This window comes from Gadus macrocephalus, chromosome 21 (genome assembly GCF_031168955.1).
Source record: "Gadus macrocephalus chromosome 21, ASM3116895v1".
Taxonomy (NCBI): domain Eukaryota; kingdom Metazoa; phylum Chordata; class Actinopteri; order Gadiformes; family Gadidae; genus Gadus; species Gadus macrocephalus.
This window is the reverse complement of record NC_082402.1, coordinates 856,938-870,554: the sequence shown is the minus strand read 5'-3', so window position 1 is coordinate 870,554 and position 13,617 is coordinate 856,938. Positions and strand designations below refer to the sequence as shown.

Sequence of the window (13,617 nt, the reverse complement as noted above, 5' to 3'; positions counted from 1 at the left end):
TGGATGTCAGTATATTCTCATGTCTTCTGAATCCCAATGTGACCTTAGAACATATATTATCCAAACAGAGATGATGCACACGTGTGTGAATGTAAGCATTGTCTTCAAGAGTACATCAAAATGGGAGTAGACTGGACTCTCTTACTGGTGCCACATGGCAAATAACATCTAGGCTAAAGGTGATCAGCTGTTTTCCACTATTCAAGTATATGATATGTAGGCCTAATAATAATCATAGATTAACATAAAATGTAAGGTTAATTTCTACCACATTAGCTGGTCGATCACCATGCATATATGCAAGCAGATAGTTATATCTGCATGCATATAATAGATTGTGACCTTTCAACTTCCTAAACCTTATTCTGATCACATCACCATTCCGTCGTAGGCTCTCTGAAAATGCCGCGTCTCCGTGATGTGAGTTCAACGACCCCTTAATCAGGGACGAGCTTATGCTTTTGAATCAGCGGAAAGTTTGTTCATGTATTTATTTTAATCAACATCTGTTTTGGCTTCAAAGTGTTTCACTGCAGCCCTTACCAATGATCTGATTAGACGCCACATCAAACCCAAGACGCACGCATGGCCACAGGCAGACAAAACAATCCATAAGGAATCGAACCCAATTATTATCATCAATCTAAAAGTCAAACCGCAGTTCGTCAGAGCGCAGGTATCGCTCATCCCCATCAGCGGGTTTAATGATCACCTGCGGAAGACCAACAAGAGGGAACGACTCTGGGTTCAATCCACGGATCTCTCAGGGTTATGACAGGATGGTTACGAGGCAGGCACTCACCAGCACGGAGGGGTCAAACGGCAGAACACATAACAGTCATCCAGTAGTCCCAAACACAGGGTTTAAAGGTCCCCCGGTGGTTCCCAACAGTGTGGGAACCACAGCCTTCTCAGCGAAGATCTCCTCTCATCGGGTCTGTTCAGCGGACCTCGTGCTGGGTGGAGAGTCTCTAGAAGAAGAAGGAAATGTCCTCCCGGTGGGAAGAAACACGTGAACACGCAAACAGAGACGGAGGTCTTCCTGGCGAGCAGGATGCGTTCCGTGCGCTGCGCGCGATGGGAGAGCGGCGCTGCGCGCGACTGGAGCGCAGGATTGCCGCGTTCAGGAGGCGGTGCCCACTTCTACTGGCTGATGACCCGTCTTTCTACTTGAAGCTTGAAGTTTCTTTTTACAACTGAATATGAGTAGGCAGATGTAATTCGGCCCGCAAGAGACAGGGAGTCAAATGCAGATCAGCCAATCAGGTTCTCGCACGGGGAGAGTTGGATTTGGACCGAGGCATACAGTCAGCATAATCACGCCCATCACATTAAAAGAGGGATTAGTAGTGGTCTGGAGTAGTCTTGGGTTGGTAGTATGGGTTAGGAGTCTGGGTTATACTGTTCTCTGGGGTTAGTAGTCTGGGTTAGTATGCTTGGGTTAGCAGTCTGGTCTCTGGGGATATATGGGTTAGCCTCTTGGGTTAGTAGTCTGGTCTCTGGGGATATATGGGTTAGCCTCTTGGGTTAGCAGTCTGGTCTCTGGGGATATATGGGTTAGCCTCTTGGGTTAGTAGTCTGGTCACTGGGTTTAGTAGTCTGGGTTAGTCAGTGGATAGTCGTGTTCACGCTCACCGAAGCTGGCGTGGAATTTAAACGACTTGCTGGGAGATACGAATAGAATAATTAACCGTTGATTCAGCATTTTAATTATCTCACCACCCAGAGCAGAGTGTGAGTGTGTGTGTGTGAGTGCCGAGGTGTTTTATATTAACACATGCTCACATAAACACAGAAGCCTGTTTGTTTATTCATTGGGAATCGTAATTGTGATAAAATAGCGTCAGAGCGGGGAGATGGCGAGACCTCTCTGTCTCTCTCCCACAAAACAGCACATCGCTACATTCTGATGAACTTAATAGTTCGGACCTGAAGATGGTTGTTAAGGACAACTGTTGCAACCTCCATGTCACATGCATGTGCAAATGCCCTCCACAGACACTCAAACACCTAATGTAGCATGAAATAGAGGCAAGACAGCAGGTGGTCCTGACGGCAGTGAGGGAGGGGGGGAGGAGAGGGAGAGAGACAGAGAGACAGAGACAGAGAGAGAGAGAGAGAGAGAGAGAGAGAGTGATAAGGGGAGGAGAGGGACAGAGACGGAGACAGAGAGAGATACCGTCATTAGTGTCTGGGAGCTGAGAGAAAGGGAGAGAGTACGGTCGGCCAGGTAAAGATATGTTCACCAATATATGAAAGAACTGTATACTGATACCAAGTGGGACATTATGAATATAACCTATTTAAGTTAATACCGAGCTAGGAGTGAATGAGGAGTCATGTATTCATTTAGAAGTGAGGACAATAACAACCGAAGAAGACTAATCAGAATAATCAAGAATAATCAGGCTGAACTCTATGAACGATTAAGTGAGTCTGAATGTCTACCTCCGTCTGTGTCTCACTCCGTCTCTCCGTGTCTCACTCCGTCCCTCACTCCGTCCCTCCGTGTCTCACTCCGTCTCTCCGTGTCTCACTCCGTCCCTCCGTGTCTTACTCCGTCCCTCCGTGTCTCACTCCGTCTCTCCGTGTCTCAGTCTCTAGCTTGCTCTTCCATCATTAAATGCTTCAAGTACACCCCCCCCCACACACACACACACACACGAGACCAAGCCGTGACATTAAATAAAGATGTCATTTATTGTTGAAACCATCTGCTCATGCAATAACAGGAATGAGGATAATACCGCCGCCGATGGGAGGGTCTGAGTTCAAAGGTGTGCAGAGGAAGATGAGACAGAAGGGAGCTGAAGGTGTCCACTCAAACAGGTGGATATGAGGAGGAGGAGGGGGAGACATCTCATCTGATGCTTCACAGAGCACCACAACGCACCGTTTATTCAGACGGCGGGGACTGGAGATGGAGGGGGAGGGGGGGGGTGTACATGAGAAGGAACCCACTGAGGAAGGAGTGATGAGGAGGAGGAGGAGATGAGGGGATGAAGGACTAGCCCTGCTTTAGAGGCGACTGAGTGATGTCTCGGTCACTTCGTCTCAGCTGGGTCTCGGAGGAATGTTTCAAATCGGCGCACCCCTCAAAACAACTCAATAAAAACAAAGAAGAAGATGGTCCAAACTTGGAGTAGGAATGTCAGAAGACTCTTTAAAAATATAGATATACATTTATATAGCTTTATATAGGACTTCCAGAAGACATGAAGATACTTGAATCTAAACTCCCAATACACGTGATGTGGATTCTTTACAACAGGCACAGTAGTGTTGGTAGAAAACACAGACAATACAAAAAACAAGACACCCAATCGTATTGTTGCCCACCGTAGCGTCGCAACTGGGCTAGTAGTGTTAGCCAAGCTAGCAGTTTTAGCCAGGCCAGAAGTGTTAGCCAAGCAGGCCGTGTTAGCCAAGCTAGCCGTGTTAACCAAGCTAGCCGTGTTAGCCAAGCTAGCCGTGTTAGCCAAGCTAGCCGTGTTAGCCAAGCTAGCCGTGTTAGCCAAGCTAGCCGTGTTAGCCAAGCTGGCCGTATTAGCCAAGCTAAGTGTGTCAGACAGGCTAACCATGCTAGCCAAGCTAGCCATGCTCATTGCATCAGACAGGCTAGCAGCAGTAGAGGCGCTAGGCCGGCGAGGCCCTAGCCCCCCCCGCTGGAGTCGTGTCGTGTGATTATCTGAGAGGCTAACGACATCTCATTTCATTTTTTATAAAAATGCGCCCCCAAAACAAACAAGCTAATCTGTCAGTAGTATGGAGACTCCGCCCCCTGCCTCACACCCGGAGCGTTCCCATGGTTACGGGCCGAGCATCTCTTTTAGGAATGGCAGAAAGAGGAAATACATCTTGAAGCTCTAGTTAGAAAAAAACAACTATATGTGCAAAAGGTAATTGTTACAGATGTGGGAGAATAATTCATATTTATATAGAAACACCAATCACAGAGGGCCTCCCGCGGGTTGGTCACCGCCCTCCTCCTCCTTGATTGGTTAAAAGGCTAGCAGGTGACCTGGAAGCTGGATGCTGATTGGAGGCTGACTTCACGTCAACTGGACCGCCCGCTTTAGCTTCTCTATTTCCATCTGAGACAGACAGACAGACAGACAGACAATTCAGCAATTATATTTCTAATTATAAATAACACAAGCGCACTATGCATTAAGGCAACTTCAGCGTGTTTAGCTAGCTCCTGCTACATTAAGGTAGCTCATGCTACATTAAGCTAGCACAAGCCCTACAGCTAGCATACTGCCTCTCTAGCGTTTATCTAGTTACATGATGCTAGCGTCTAGGAGTTTGTCACCATAGAGATCATTGTTACCATGGTGACGGAGGTTTTTGTTACCATGGTGATGAAGATGTTTGTTACCATGGTGATGGAGATTTTTGTTACCATGGTAATATCGATGGTTGTCATCATGGTGATGGACATGTTTGTTACTATTGCACATAGATGTTTGTTACCACTGCGATGGAGATGTTTGTCACAATTGGGATGGCGATGTTCGTTACCTGCAGTGTCAGCCTCTTCAACCTCTCCTCGTCGAGCTCAGCTCGGAGCAACGCCATCTCCTTCCTACACACACACACACACACACACACACTTAGTTCAAAACATCATGCAAGGAAAGATTTTCTTAACATGTAGCATGACCTTCACTCTGGACCTTCACTCTAGACCTTCACTCTGGACCTTCACTCTGGACCTTCACTCTGGACCTTCACTCTGGACCTTCACTCTGGACCTTCTAGTCACTCTAGTCCCTCTAGACCTTCTAGTCATTCTAGACCTTCACTCTAGACCTTCCAGTCCCTCTAGACCTTCACTCTGGACCTTCACTCTAGACCTTCCAGTCCCTCTAGACCTTCACTCTAGACCTTCTAGTCCCTCTAAACCTTCACTCTAGACCTTCTAGTCACTCTAGTCCCTCTAGACCTTCACTCTAGACCTTCTAGTCCCTAGTCTAGACCTTCTAGACCTTCTAGTCCCTCTAGACCTTCACTCTAGACCTTCACTCTAGACCTTCTAGTCACTCTAGTCCCTCTAGACCTTCACTCTAGACCTTCCAGTCCCTCTAGACCTTCACTCTAGACCTTCTAGTCCCTCTAAACCTTCACTCTAGACCTTCTAGTCACTCTAGTCCCTCTAGACCTTCACTCTAGACCTTCTAGTCCCTAGTCTAGACCTTCTAGACCTTCTAGTCCCTCTAGACCTTCACTCTAGACCTTCTAGTCACTCTAGTCCCTCTAGACCTTCACTCTAGACCTTCTAGTCCCTCTAGACCTTCACTCTGGACCTTCTAGTCCCTAGTCTAGACCTTCTAGTCCCTCTAGACCTTCCGGGCCGGTTCTCCTTACGTCTGCTGGTTCTTGATGAGGTCCACGGACATCAGCAGGTCCCTCATCTGGTTCCTCATTTCCTCCATCTGGGAGCCCAGGTCCTCCGCCTCCAGCCGGCCCCTGGGGGGGGCCTCACGCCTGGGGGAGGCCAGGGAGGGGGCGTCGGCCCAGGGAGCCGCCCCCCCACCCCCCCTGGACTCTGTAGTGGCCGAGCTGGGCTTCAGGAACCCTGCTGGGGGGCCGGCGATGGAGCTCATAGAAGGCTGTGTGGAGGAGAGAGAGCGAGACAGCGAGAGCGAGAGAGAGAGAGAGAGAGAGAGAGAGAGAGAGAGCGACAGAGAGAGACAGAGAGCGACAGAGAGAGAGAGACAGAGAGAGAGAGCGAGAGCGAGAGAGGGAGCTCATTGTCAAGGATCATAAAAATCTAAATTGCCGGAGCAGTTTAAAAAAAAAAATAAATAAATAGCACAGTTAGCCGTTAATATTAAAAGTGAGGCAAGGAAGGAGCAGAGTAGGCATCTAGGAGGAGAGAGGAGGCATCATGGAGGAGAGGAGAAGAATAGAGGAGAGAGGAGGCATCATGGAGGAGAGGAGAAGAGGAGTTATCTGGGAGGAGAGGAGAAGAGGAGGGAAGAGGCGTCTGTACCTTCTTGGTGTCTGATAGTTTCGGCTTGGTCTCCTCCTGCTCCTCCTCCACCTCCTTATTGGCCTAACACACACACACACACACACACACACACACACACACACACACACACACACACACACACACACACACACACACACACACACACACACACACACACACACACACACACACACACACACACACACACACCTTATTGTCTGATGGCAGCTAGCAAGCCGATCACGCGCCTCCAAACCTTTTGTCCTCAGGCCGCCCGTAATTATGTTCCGTCAGGATAATTAAGGCCTTTCCTTCTTCCTTCGAACCGACCTCAGTCGAGGAAGGCTTCACTTAACTGTAAACACGGGGACTGTTTCAATGATCTCTGCAATAGGAGGAATACATCTACATTTTACATTTAGGGGATTTTGCTGATGCCCTATCCAAAGTGACTGACCACCATTCAACCACACGCCGACGGCGGAGTCGGCCACGCAGGGCGACAGCCGGCTCGTCGGGAGCAGTCAGGGTGAGGCGTCTTGCTCAGGGACACCTCCACACCGAGCTAGGAGGAGCCGGGGATCGAACCGGCAACCTCCCGGTGACCACGTGAGCTACATGGCGCTGTCACGCCAAATTTGTACCGGGTGCCAAATTTGTACCGGGCACGTCATCCATACGTAATCCATTCCAAACCTGCCTGGCAACGGACGACCGCGTCGAATGACGTGAAAGGTTCACGAACATTCGCGAACCTTCTATCTAGCGATCCGTTATCTGTATTGTGCTATTTCGTCCTTGACCTGCTTTAAACACTCAGTTTACTTGCTAAATTTGATTAAACAATTAAATACAATACAAATATAAAGTAAAAACAAGTGTTATCTAGCGATCCGTTTTCTGTATTATGTTATTTAGTCTTTGGCAACATGAGCGCGAATGTTTTTTGAAACCTGCCAGGCAACGAACAACCCTTACGTAATCAGCTGTCCGTTGCCTGGCAACGGACAGCTGATTACGTGCCCGGTACAAATTTGGCACCCGGTACAAATTTGGCGTGACAGCGCCACGTGTCTCGTGATTCATTGATCTCAGCTGGAGGAATAACCATAAACGTGTTGCACGTTTTATTGATCCCGGATATAGGCATAACCATAACCTTGTTGACTCTTTCATTGATCCCACGGAAGAACCGACGGCCCCTTCAGCCAGAGGGGAAGAGACCTGTACCGTGACTAACCACCTGTACCCTACTAACTAACCACCTGTACCCTACTAACTAACCACCTGTACCCTACTAACTAACCACCTGTACCCTACTAACTAACCACCTGTACCCTACTAACTAACCACCTGTACCCTACTAACTAACCACCTGTACCCTACTAACTAACCACCTGTACCCTACTAACTAACCACCTGTAACCTACTAACTAACCACCTGTACCCTACTAACTAGCCACCTGTACCCTACTAACTAACCACCTGTACCCTACTAACTAACCACCTGTACCCTACTAACTAACCACCTGTACCCTACTAACTAACCATCTGTACCCTACTAACTAACCACCTGTACCCTACTAACTAACCACCTGTACCCTACCAACTAACCACCGGTACCCTACTAACTAACCACCTGTACCCTACTCACTAACCACCTGTACCCTACTCACTAACCACCTGTACCCTACTCACTAACCACCTGTAACCTACTAACTAACCACCTGGGACCTACTAACTAACCACCTGGGACCTACTAACTAACCACCTGTACCCTACCAACTAACCACCTGTAACCTACTAACTAACCACATGTAACCTACTAACTAACCACCTGGGACCTACTAACTAACCACCTGTAACCTACTAACTAACCACCTGTAACCTACTAACTAACCACCTGTACCCTACTAACTAACCACCTGTACCCTACTAACTAACCACCTGTACCCTACTAACTAACCACCTGTACCCTACCAACTAACCACCCGTACCCTACTAACTAACCACCCGTACCCTACTAACTAACCACCTGTAACCTACTAACTAACCACCCTAAATAAATCAATACCAATACTGGAGTAAAGGTATCTGCTAGTGTTGGTTAACAGGTGTGGGCAGGAGCGGTCAAACTGAAGACATTCTGAGCTTTTTGGAGATAAAAACAAGCTGGACTCAAACTGCCAAGGGACTTTCTAATCAGCGTTTTAACACAGTTATGTTTTAATTGAGTGCGAGTTGAATTGAGTGGTTTGAGTTATCGGTGAATGCTTGCCCTGTGTGGGTCCCTTGGCGGTTGCAGAACGGTGTTGGACCCTACATTGTGTCTTTGTTCTTACTGAATTTCCTAATTTAAATATAGCATACAAGCAATTAACTCACGTGAGAGCGAGAGAGAGAGAGTGAGGTTGTGTATGAGTGAGTAAGTGATTGTAGTTGTCTGTGTGAGTGTAGCTCTATGTGTTTGTGTGTGTGTTGAGGGTGAGTGAGTGCAGTTTTGTGTGTAAGTGAGCAATTGAAGTTGTATTTGTGTGTGTGTGTGTGTGTGTGTGGTGTGTGGTGTGTGGTGTGTGGTGTGTGGTGTGTGGTGTGTGGTGTGTGGTGTGTGTGTGTGTGTGCGCACACCTGTCCTCCAGCGTGCCCTGGGAGCCTGCGACCGGGCATCTTGGGCCTGTTGGCTGTGAGGTGAGAGAGCTTCTCTGAAGAGGCCGAGAGAGCATCAAAACTCATCAGGTCTGGAGAGAGGGAGAGAGGGGGGGGGGAGGAATGAGGGAGGGAGGGAGGGAGATGGGGAGAGACGGATTGAGAGAGAGTAAGAGACAGAATACTGATAAGACGATGGGAAGGCGAAGACGAATGATTCCATCATCCATTCCAACCCTCTCTCTCTCTAAACCTCCAACTGATTCTCTACCTCCATCTCTCTCTGGAACTAGCTGGAGGCTAGTGGGAGGCTAGTGGGAGGCTAGTTGGAGGCTAGCTGGAGGCTAGCTGGAGGCTAGTTGGAGGTTAGCTGGAGGCTAGTTGGAGGTTAGCTGGAGGCTAGTTGGAGGCTAGCTGGAGGCTACTTGGAGGCTAGCTGGAGGCTCTCTGGAGGCTATTTGGAGGCTAGCTGGAGGCTGGCTAGAGGCTAGTTGGAGGCTCTCTGGAGGCTAGTTGGAGGCTAGCTGGAGGCTAGTTCGAGTCTAACTGGAGGCTAGTTGGAGGCTAGTTGGAGGCTAGCTGGAGGCTAGTTGGAGGCTCTCTGGAGGCTAGTTGGAGGCTAGCTGGAGGCTGGCTAGAGGCTAGTTGGAGGCTCTCTGGAGGCTAGTTGGAGGCTAGCTGGAGGCTAGTTGGAGTCTAACTGGAGGCTAGTTGGAGGCTAGTTGGAGACTAGCTGGAGGCTAGTTGGAGGCTCTCTGGAGGCTAGTTGGAGGCTAGTTGGAGGCTAGCTGCAAACTAGCCAGAGGCCGGTTGAACAGAGATCCAGTTTAACTGTGATCTAATCATGGCATTACATTCACGATATAATCATGCGTGATTACATGCATGGTTATGCTGCACTGGGACCAGCGAACCCAGTCCTCCGTCCCTTCCTTTACCCACAACCCCCTGCTGTGGGGATCTGAGCGAGTCAGGCAGTGAGGGGGGGGGGGGGGCACTGAGGACGTCACATGACAGCGGCCCGGAGAGACGCTGGCCTGTTCCGGGAGTGCAGATGAGGAGCAGATAAGAGGCCGTGGGGTAATGAGGAGACGCAGGGAGGCACGGCCGGGGCCAGCTGACGCCTTTACCCCGGGGCCAAACAACATTCAGAGCATGCCATTGGCCGAGAATAAACCCACTCTTCAACCCGAGCAGAGTTTCTGAGGAGCGCAACCAGACATCAATCAGTGATGTTTATGCAAGTTCTGAGAAATCAAATGGCCTACAGAAAACCCATTATAATCAGCAGAGCACCAAGTAAACCTGTCCCTCTGTGGGGAGTATGTGATGTTAGAGGTCACCTCCAGTTTGTAGAAGGTATGTGATGTTAGAGGTTATCGCTACATTCTGTACAGTATGTGATGCTAGATGCTAGTTCTAGTCTGTGATGCTAGCTCTAGTCTGTGATGCTAGCTCTAGTCTGTGATGCTAGATGTTAGCTCTAGTCTGTGATGTTAGCTCTAGTCTGTGATGCTAGATGCTAGCTCTAGTCTGTGATGCTAGATGCTAGCGCTAGTCTGTGATGCTAGCTCTAGTCTGTGATGCTAGATGTTAGCTCTAGTCTGTGATGCTAGCTCTAGTTTGTGATGCTAGCTCTAGTCTGTGATGCTAGATGCTAGCTCTAGTCTGTGATGCTAGCTCTAGTCTCTGATGCTAGCTCTAGTCTGTGATGTTAGCTCTAGTCTCTGATGCTAGATGCTAGCTCTAGTCTGTGATGCTAGATGTTAGCTCTAGTCTGTGATGCTAGATGTTAGCTCTAGTCTGTGATGTTAGCTCTAGTCTCTGATGCTAGATGCTAGCTCTAGTCTGTGATGCTAGATGTCCCCTCTCCTTACCGCTCTCGGGACTCTTCTCAGCCCAGTCTCCAGAGGTGGTCCTGGGCTTGGGGAAGACCAGAGGCTCCAGGTCCGACTTGGGCCTCAGGGAACCCACCTCTCCATTGTGTCTGCAGAAGAGAAGAGGCCTTGGTACCATACCTAACCATCCATAACCTGTTTACTAACCACCTTTAACCTACTCACTAACCACCTGTACCCTACTAACAAACCACCTTTAACCTACTCACTAACCACCTGTACCCTACTAACTAACCACCTGTACCCTACCAACTAACCACCTGTACCCTACCAACTAACCACCTGTACCCTACTCACTAACCACCTGTACCCTACTCACTAACCACCTGTACCCTACTCACTAACCACCTGTACCCTACTCACTAACCACCTGTACCCTACTCACTAACCACCTGGGACCTACCAACTAACCACCTGTACCCTACTAACTAACCACCTGTAACCTACTAACTAACCACCTGTAACCTACTTATTAACCACCTGTACCCTACTAACTAACCACCTGTACCCTACTAACTAACCACCTGTACCCTACTCACTAACCACCTGTAACCTACTAACTAACCACCTGTACCCTACTAACTAACCACCTGTACCCTACTCACTAACCACCTGTACCCTACTCACTAACCACCTGTACCCTACTAACTAACCACCTGTAACCTACTAACTAACCACCTGTAACCTACTAACTAACCACCTGTACCCTACTAACTAACCACCTGTACCCTACTAATTAACCACCTGTAACCTACTAACTAACCACCTGTAACCTACTAACTAACCACCTGTACCCTACTAACTAACCACCTGTACCCTACAAACTAGCCACCTGTACCCTACTAACTAACCACCTGTACCCTACTAACTAACCACCTGTACCCTACTAACTAACCACCTGTACCCTACTAATTAACCACCTGTAACCTACTAACTAACCACCTGTACCCTACTAATTAACCACCTGTAACCTACTAACTAACCACCTGTACCCTACTAACTAACCACCTGTACCCTACTAACTAACCACCTGTACCCTACTAACTAACCACCTGTACCCTACTAACTAACCACCTGTACCCTACTAACTAACCACCTGTACCCTACTAATTAACCACCTGTAACCTACTAACTAACCACCTGTACCCTACTAATTAACCACCTGTAACCTACTAACTAACCACCTGTACCCTACTAACTAACCACCTGTACCCTACTAACTAACCACCTGTACCCTACTAACTAACCACCTGTACCCTACTAACTAACCACCTGTAACCTACTAACTAGCCACCTGTACCCTACTAACTAACCACCTGTACCCTACTAACTAACCACCTGTAACCTACTAACTAACCACCTGTACCCTACTAACCAACCACCCCTAACCTGAGCACTGTTCCCAAGCAGGGACCAGTGACCCCCTGGTGGGGGTCACTGATTTGAGCTGGTTTGAGGTCCATGTCTTCCTGCAGTGGGGGTCTCACTTGGTGACGGTGGGGGGAGGGGTTCCAGGGGTCACGGCAGTGCTGGGGGTCAGCGCGGGGCTGGAGGTCATGGAGGTCAGGGGTTTGTCCGGTCTCTTGGGGGGCGCCCCACTCAGACGGTGCTTCAGCGGCAGGGGGAGGGGCTTCTTGGAGACCAGGGGGGCGGCGGGCTTGGAGGGCTTGAGGTCCACTGGAGAACACACACACACACACACACACACACACACACACACACACACACACACACACACACACACACACACACACACACACACACACACACACACACACACACACACACACACACACACACACACACACGTCAAAAAGGCCTATTGTGGTTAGCGATGGTTATAGTAACCCTGCTATATGATGAACAAATGAGTCAAACTTCTTGGTTATTCAAGGACAATACACAGATTAATGATGATTTGGAAATGTTTATTTCTCAACTCCAACATTCAAATAAACTTTTGCAAAAAATGTACAAATCTAAGAAATGTGTACAGTAATGTTGCAAAATAACAATATTTTCCCAAATTAAATAAATATATAGACTTTCTTTTTCAAAATAAAGGCATTTCTGCCATTCAAACAGATTCTCACAACAGTACACCTGAATTAAATAAACAGAACAATAAACAAACACAAAGAAGGCGTTCTGAAGGCCTGAGCCATAGCACAGGCCAGGTTCCCCCCGGTCGGATCCTCGGAGAACAGGACGTCTTCAGGCAGAGGCCCTTCACCTCCAGGTCCTCGTCACCAACTCGCTCTGTGCATCTGAAGGAGGGCTCAGTCGTCTGCCTGACCACAGGCTCCTCTGCGTTGAATGGAGCGCCAGCTCAAGTGGAAACGGCTCCCGCCTCCACTTCAGCCTCGCCACGGCGTTGGCTGTCGAGGTCCGGGAGAGTGACCTGAGCTGACCTACTTTCCTCTGGGCCGTTTAAGGCACTCATGTCAATTTGCCGTGCTGCTGTGTGGAGACGCGACTTCCAGCTAGCAAGTTTTACACCGCGGGATTGACGTTGTGTTTCTTCCGGCACCAGCTCGTCAGCCTCCATGTTGCCGCTGGCAGCCATTTCTTCCACCTACTAGTCCAAGCCGGTAATGTGCTTTTTAGTGACACGATTCGATGGGTGACTATGAGCATGAAAAAGTGTGATACCGACTAGTCTGCACACCGGACATGTGACCATACACGCTTTACTGTGTACACAGACACTGACAGACAACCAAGGGGGGCGCTGGGAACGGGATTCCATTTTTTGGGGGGGGGGTTATAAACTTTCATTGTTTTTGCTACCTGAAATAAATAGCCTATATTCATTTATTGGTTTCATTTATTGGCCGATAGCAAGAAAAAAATATCTAATTTGGTTTCATAGCCCGTTTTCCTCCTTCCTCTTGCTGTTGTTCAGTTCCAGCTGCTCTGAGCGTAGTCTCCACGAAAAGACCGTTGCATTTCAAATACAAAATATATAGGTCAAAAATTTTTGAGAACCACTGTGCTGTCTAAACAACGAATAGGCTACATTAAATGTTTTAAATTAACGTCTTATACACTTGGAATAAATGACTACTACCCATGTAGTGCATATCGAATAAT

General features: G+C 48.5%; 1 protein-coding gene across 13 annotated transcripts in view; it reads right to left on the bottom strand.

The window, feature by feature from the left end:
* Positions 1-2,681: 2,681 nt before the first annotated feature.
* cd2ap (CD2-associated protein) overlaps positions 2,682-13,617 on the bottom strand; it is a 35,066-nt gene continuing 24,130 nt past the window's right edge. For 5 of the 13 annotated variants that reach the window (XM_060041032.1, XM_060041030.1, XM_060041033.1 and 2 more), the window contains 7 exons: positions 12,012-12,201; positions 10,504-10,613; positions 8,609-8,718; positions 5,999-6,061; positions 5,371-5,615; positions 4,525-4,588; positions 2,682-4,094 (listed from right to left, as the gene is read on the bottom strand). In XM_060041032.1, coding sequence (XP_059897015.1) covers positions 4,053-4,094; positions 4,525-4,588; positions 5,371-5,615; positions 5,999-6,061; positions 8,609-8,718; positions 10,504-10,613; positions 12,012-12,201 — 824 coding nt within the window. In that variant the 3' untranslated portion in view covers positions 2,682-4,052. Of the gene's footprint in view, positions 4,095-4,524; positions 4,954-5,009; positions 5,165-5,207; positions 5,239-5,330; positions 5,616-5,998; positions 6,062-8,608; positions 8,719-10,503; positions 10,614-12,011; positions 12,202-13,617 lie in introns of those variants that run through there. The other 8 variants (XR_009523566.1, XR_009523568.1, XR_009523564.1 and 5 more) reach the window with 8 other exon arrangements.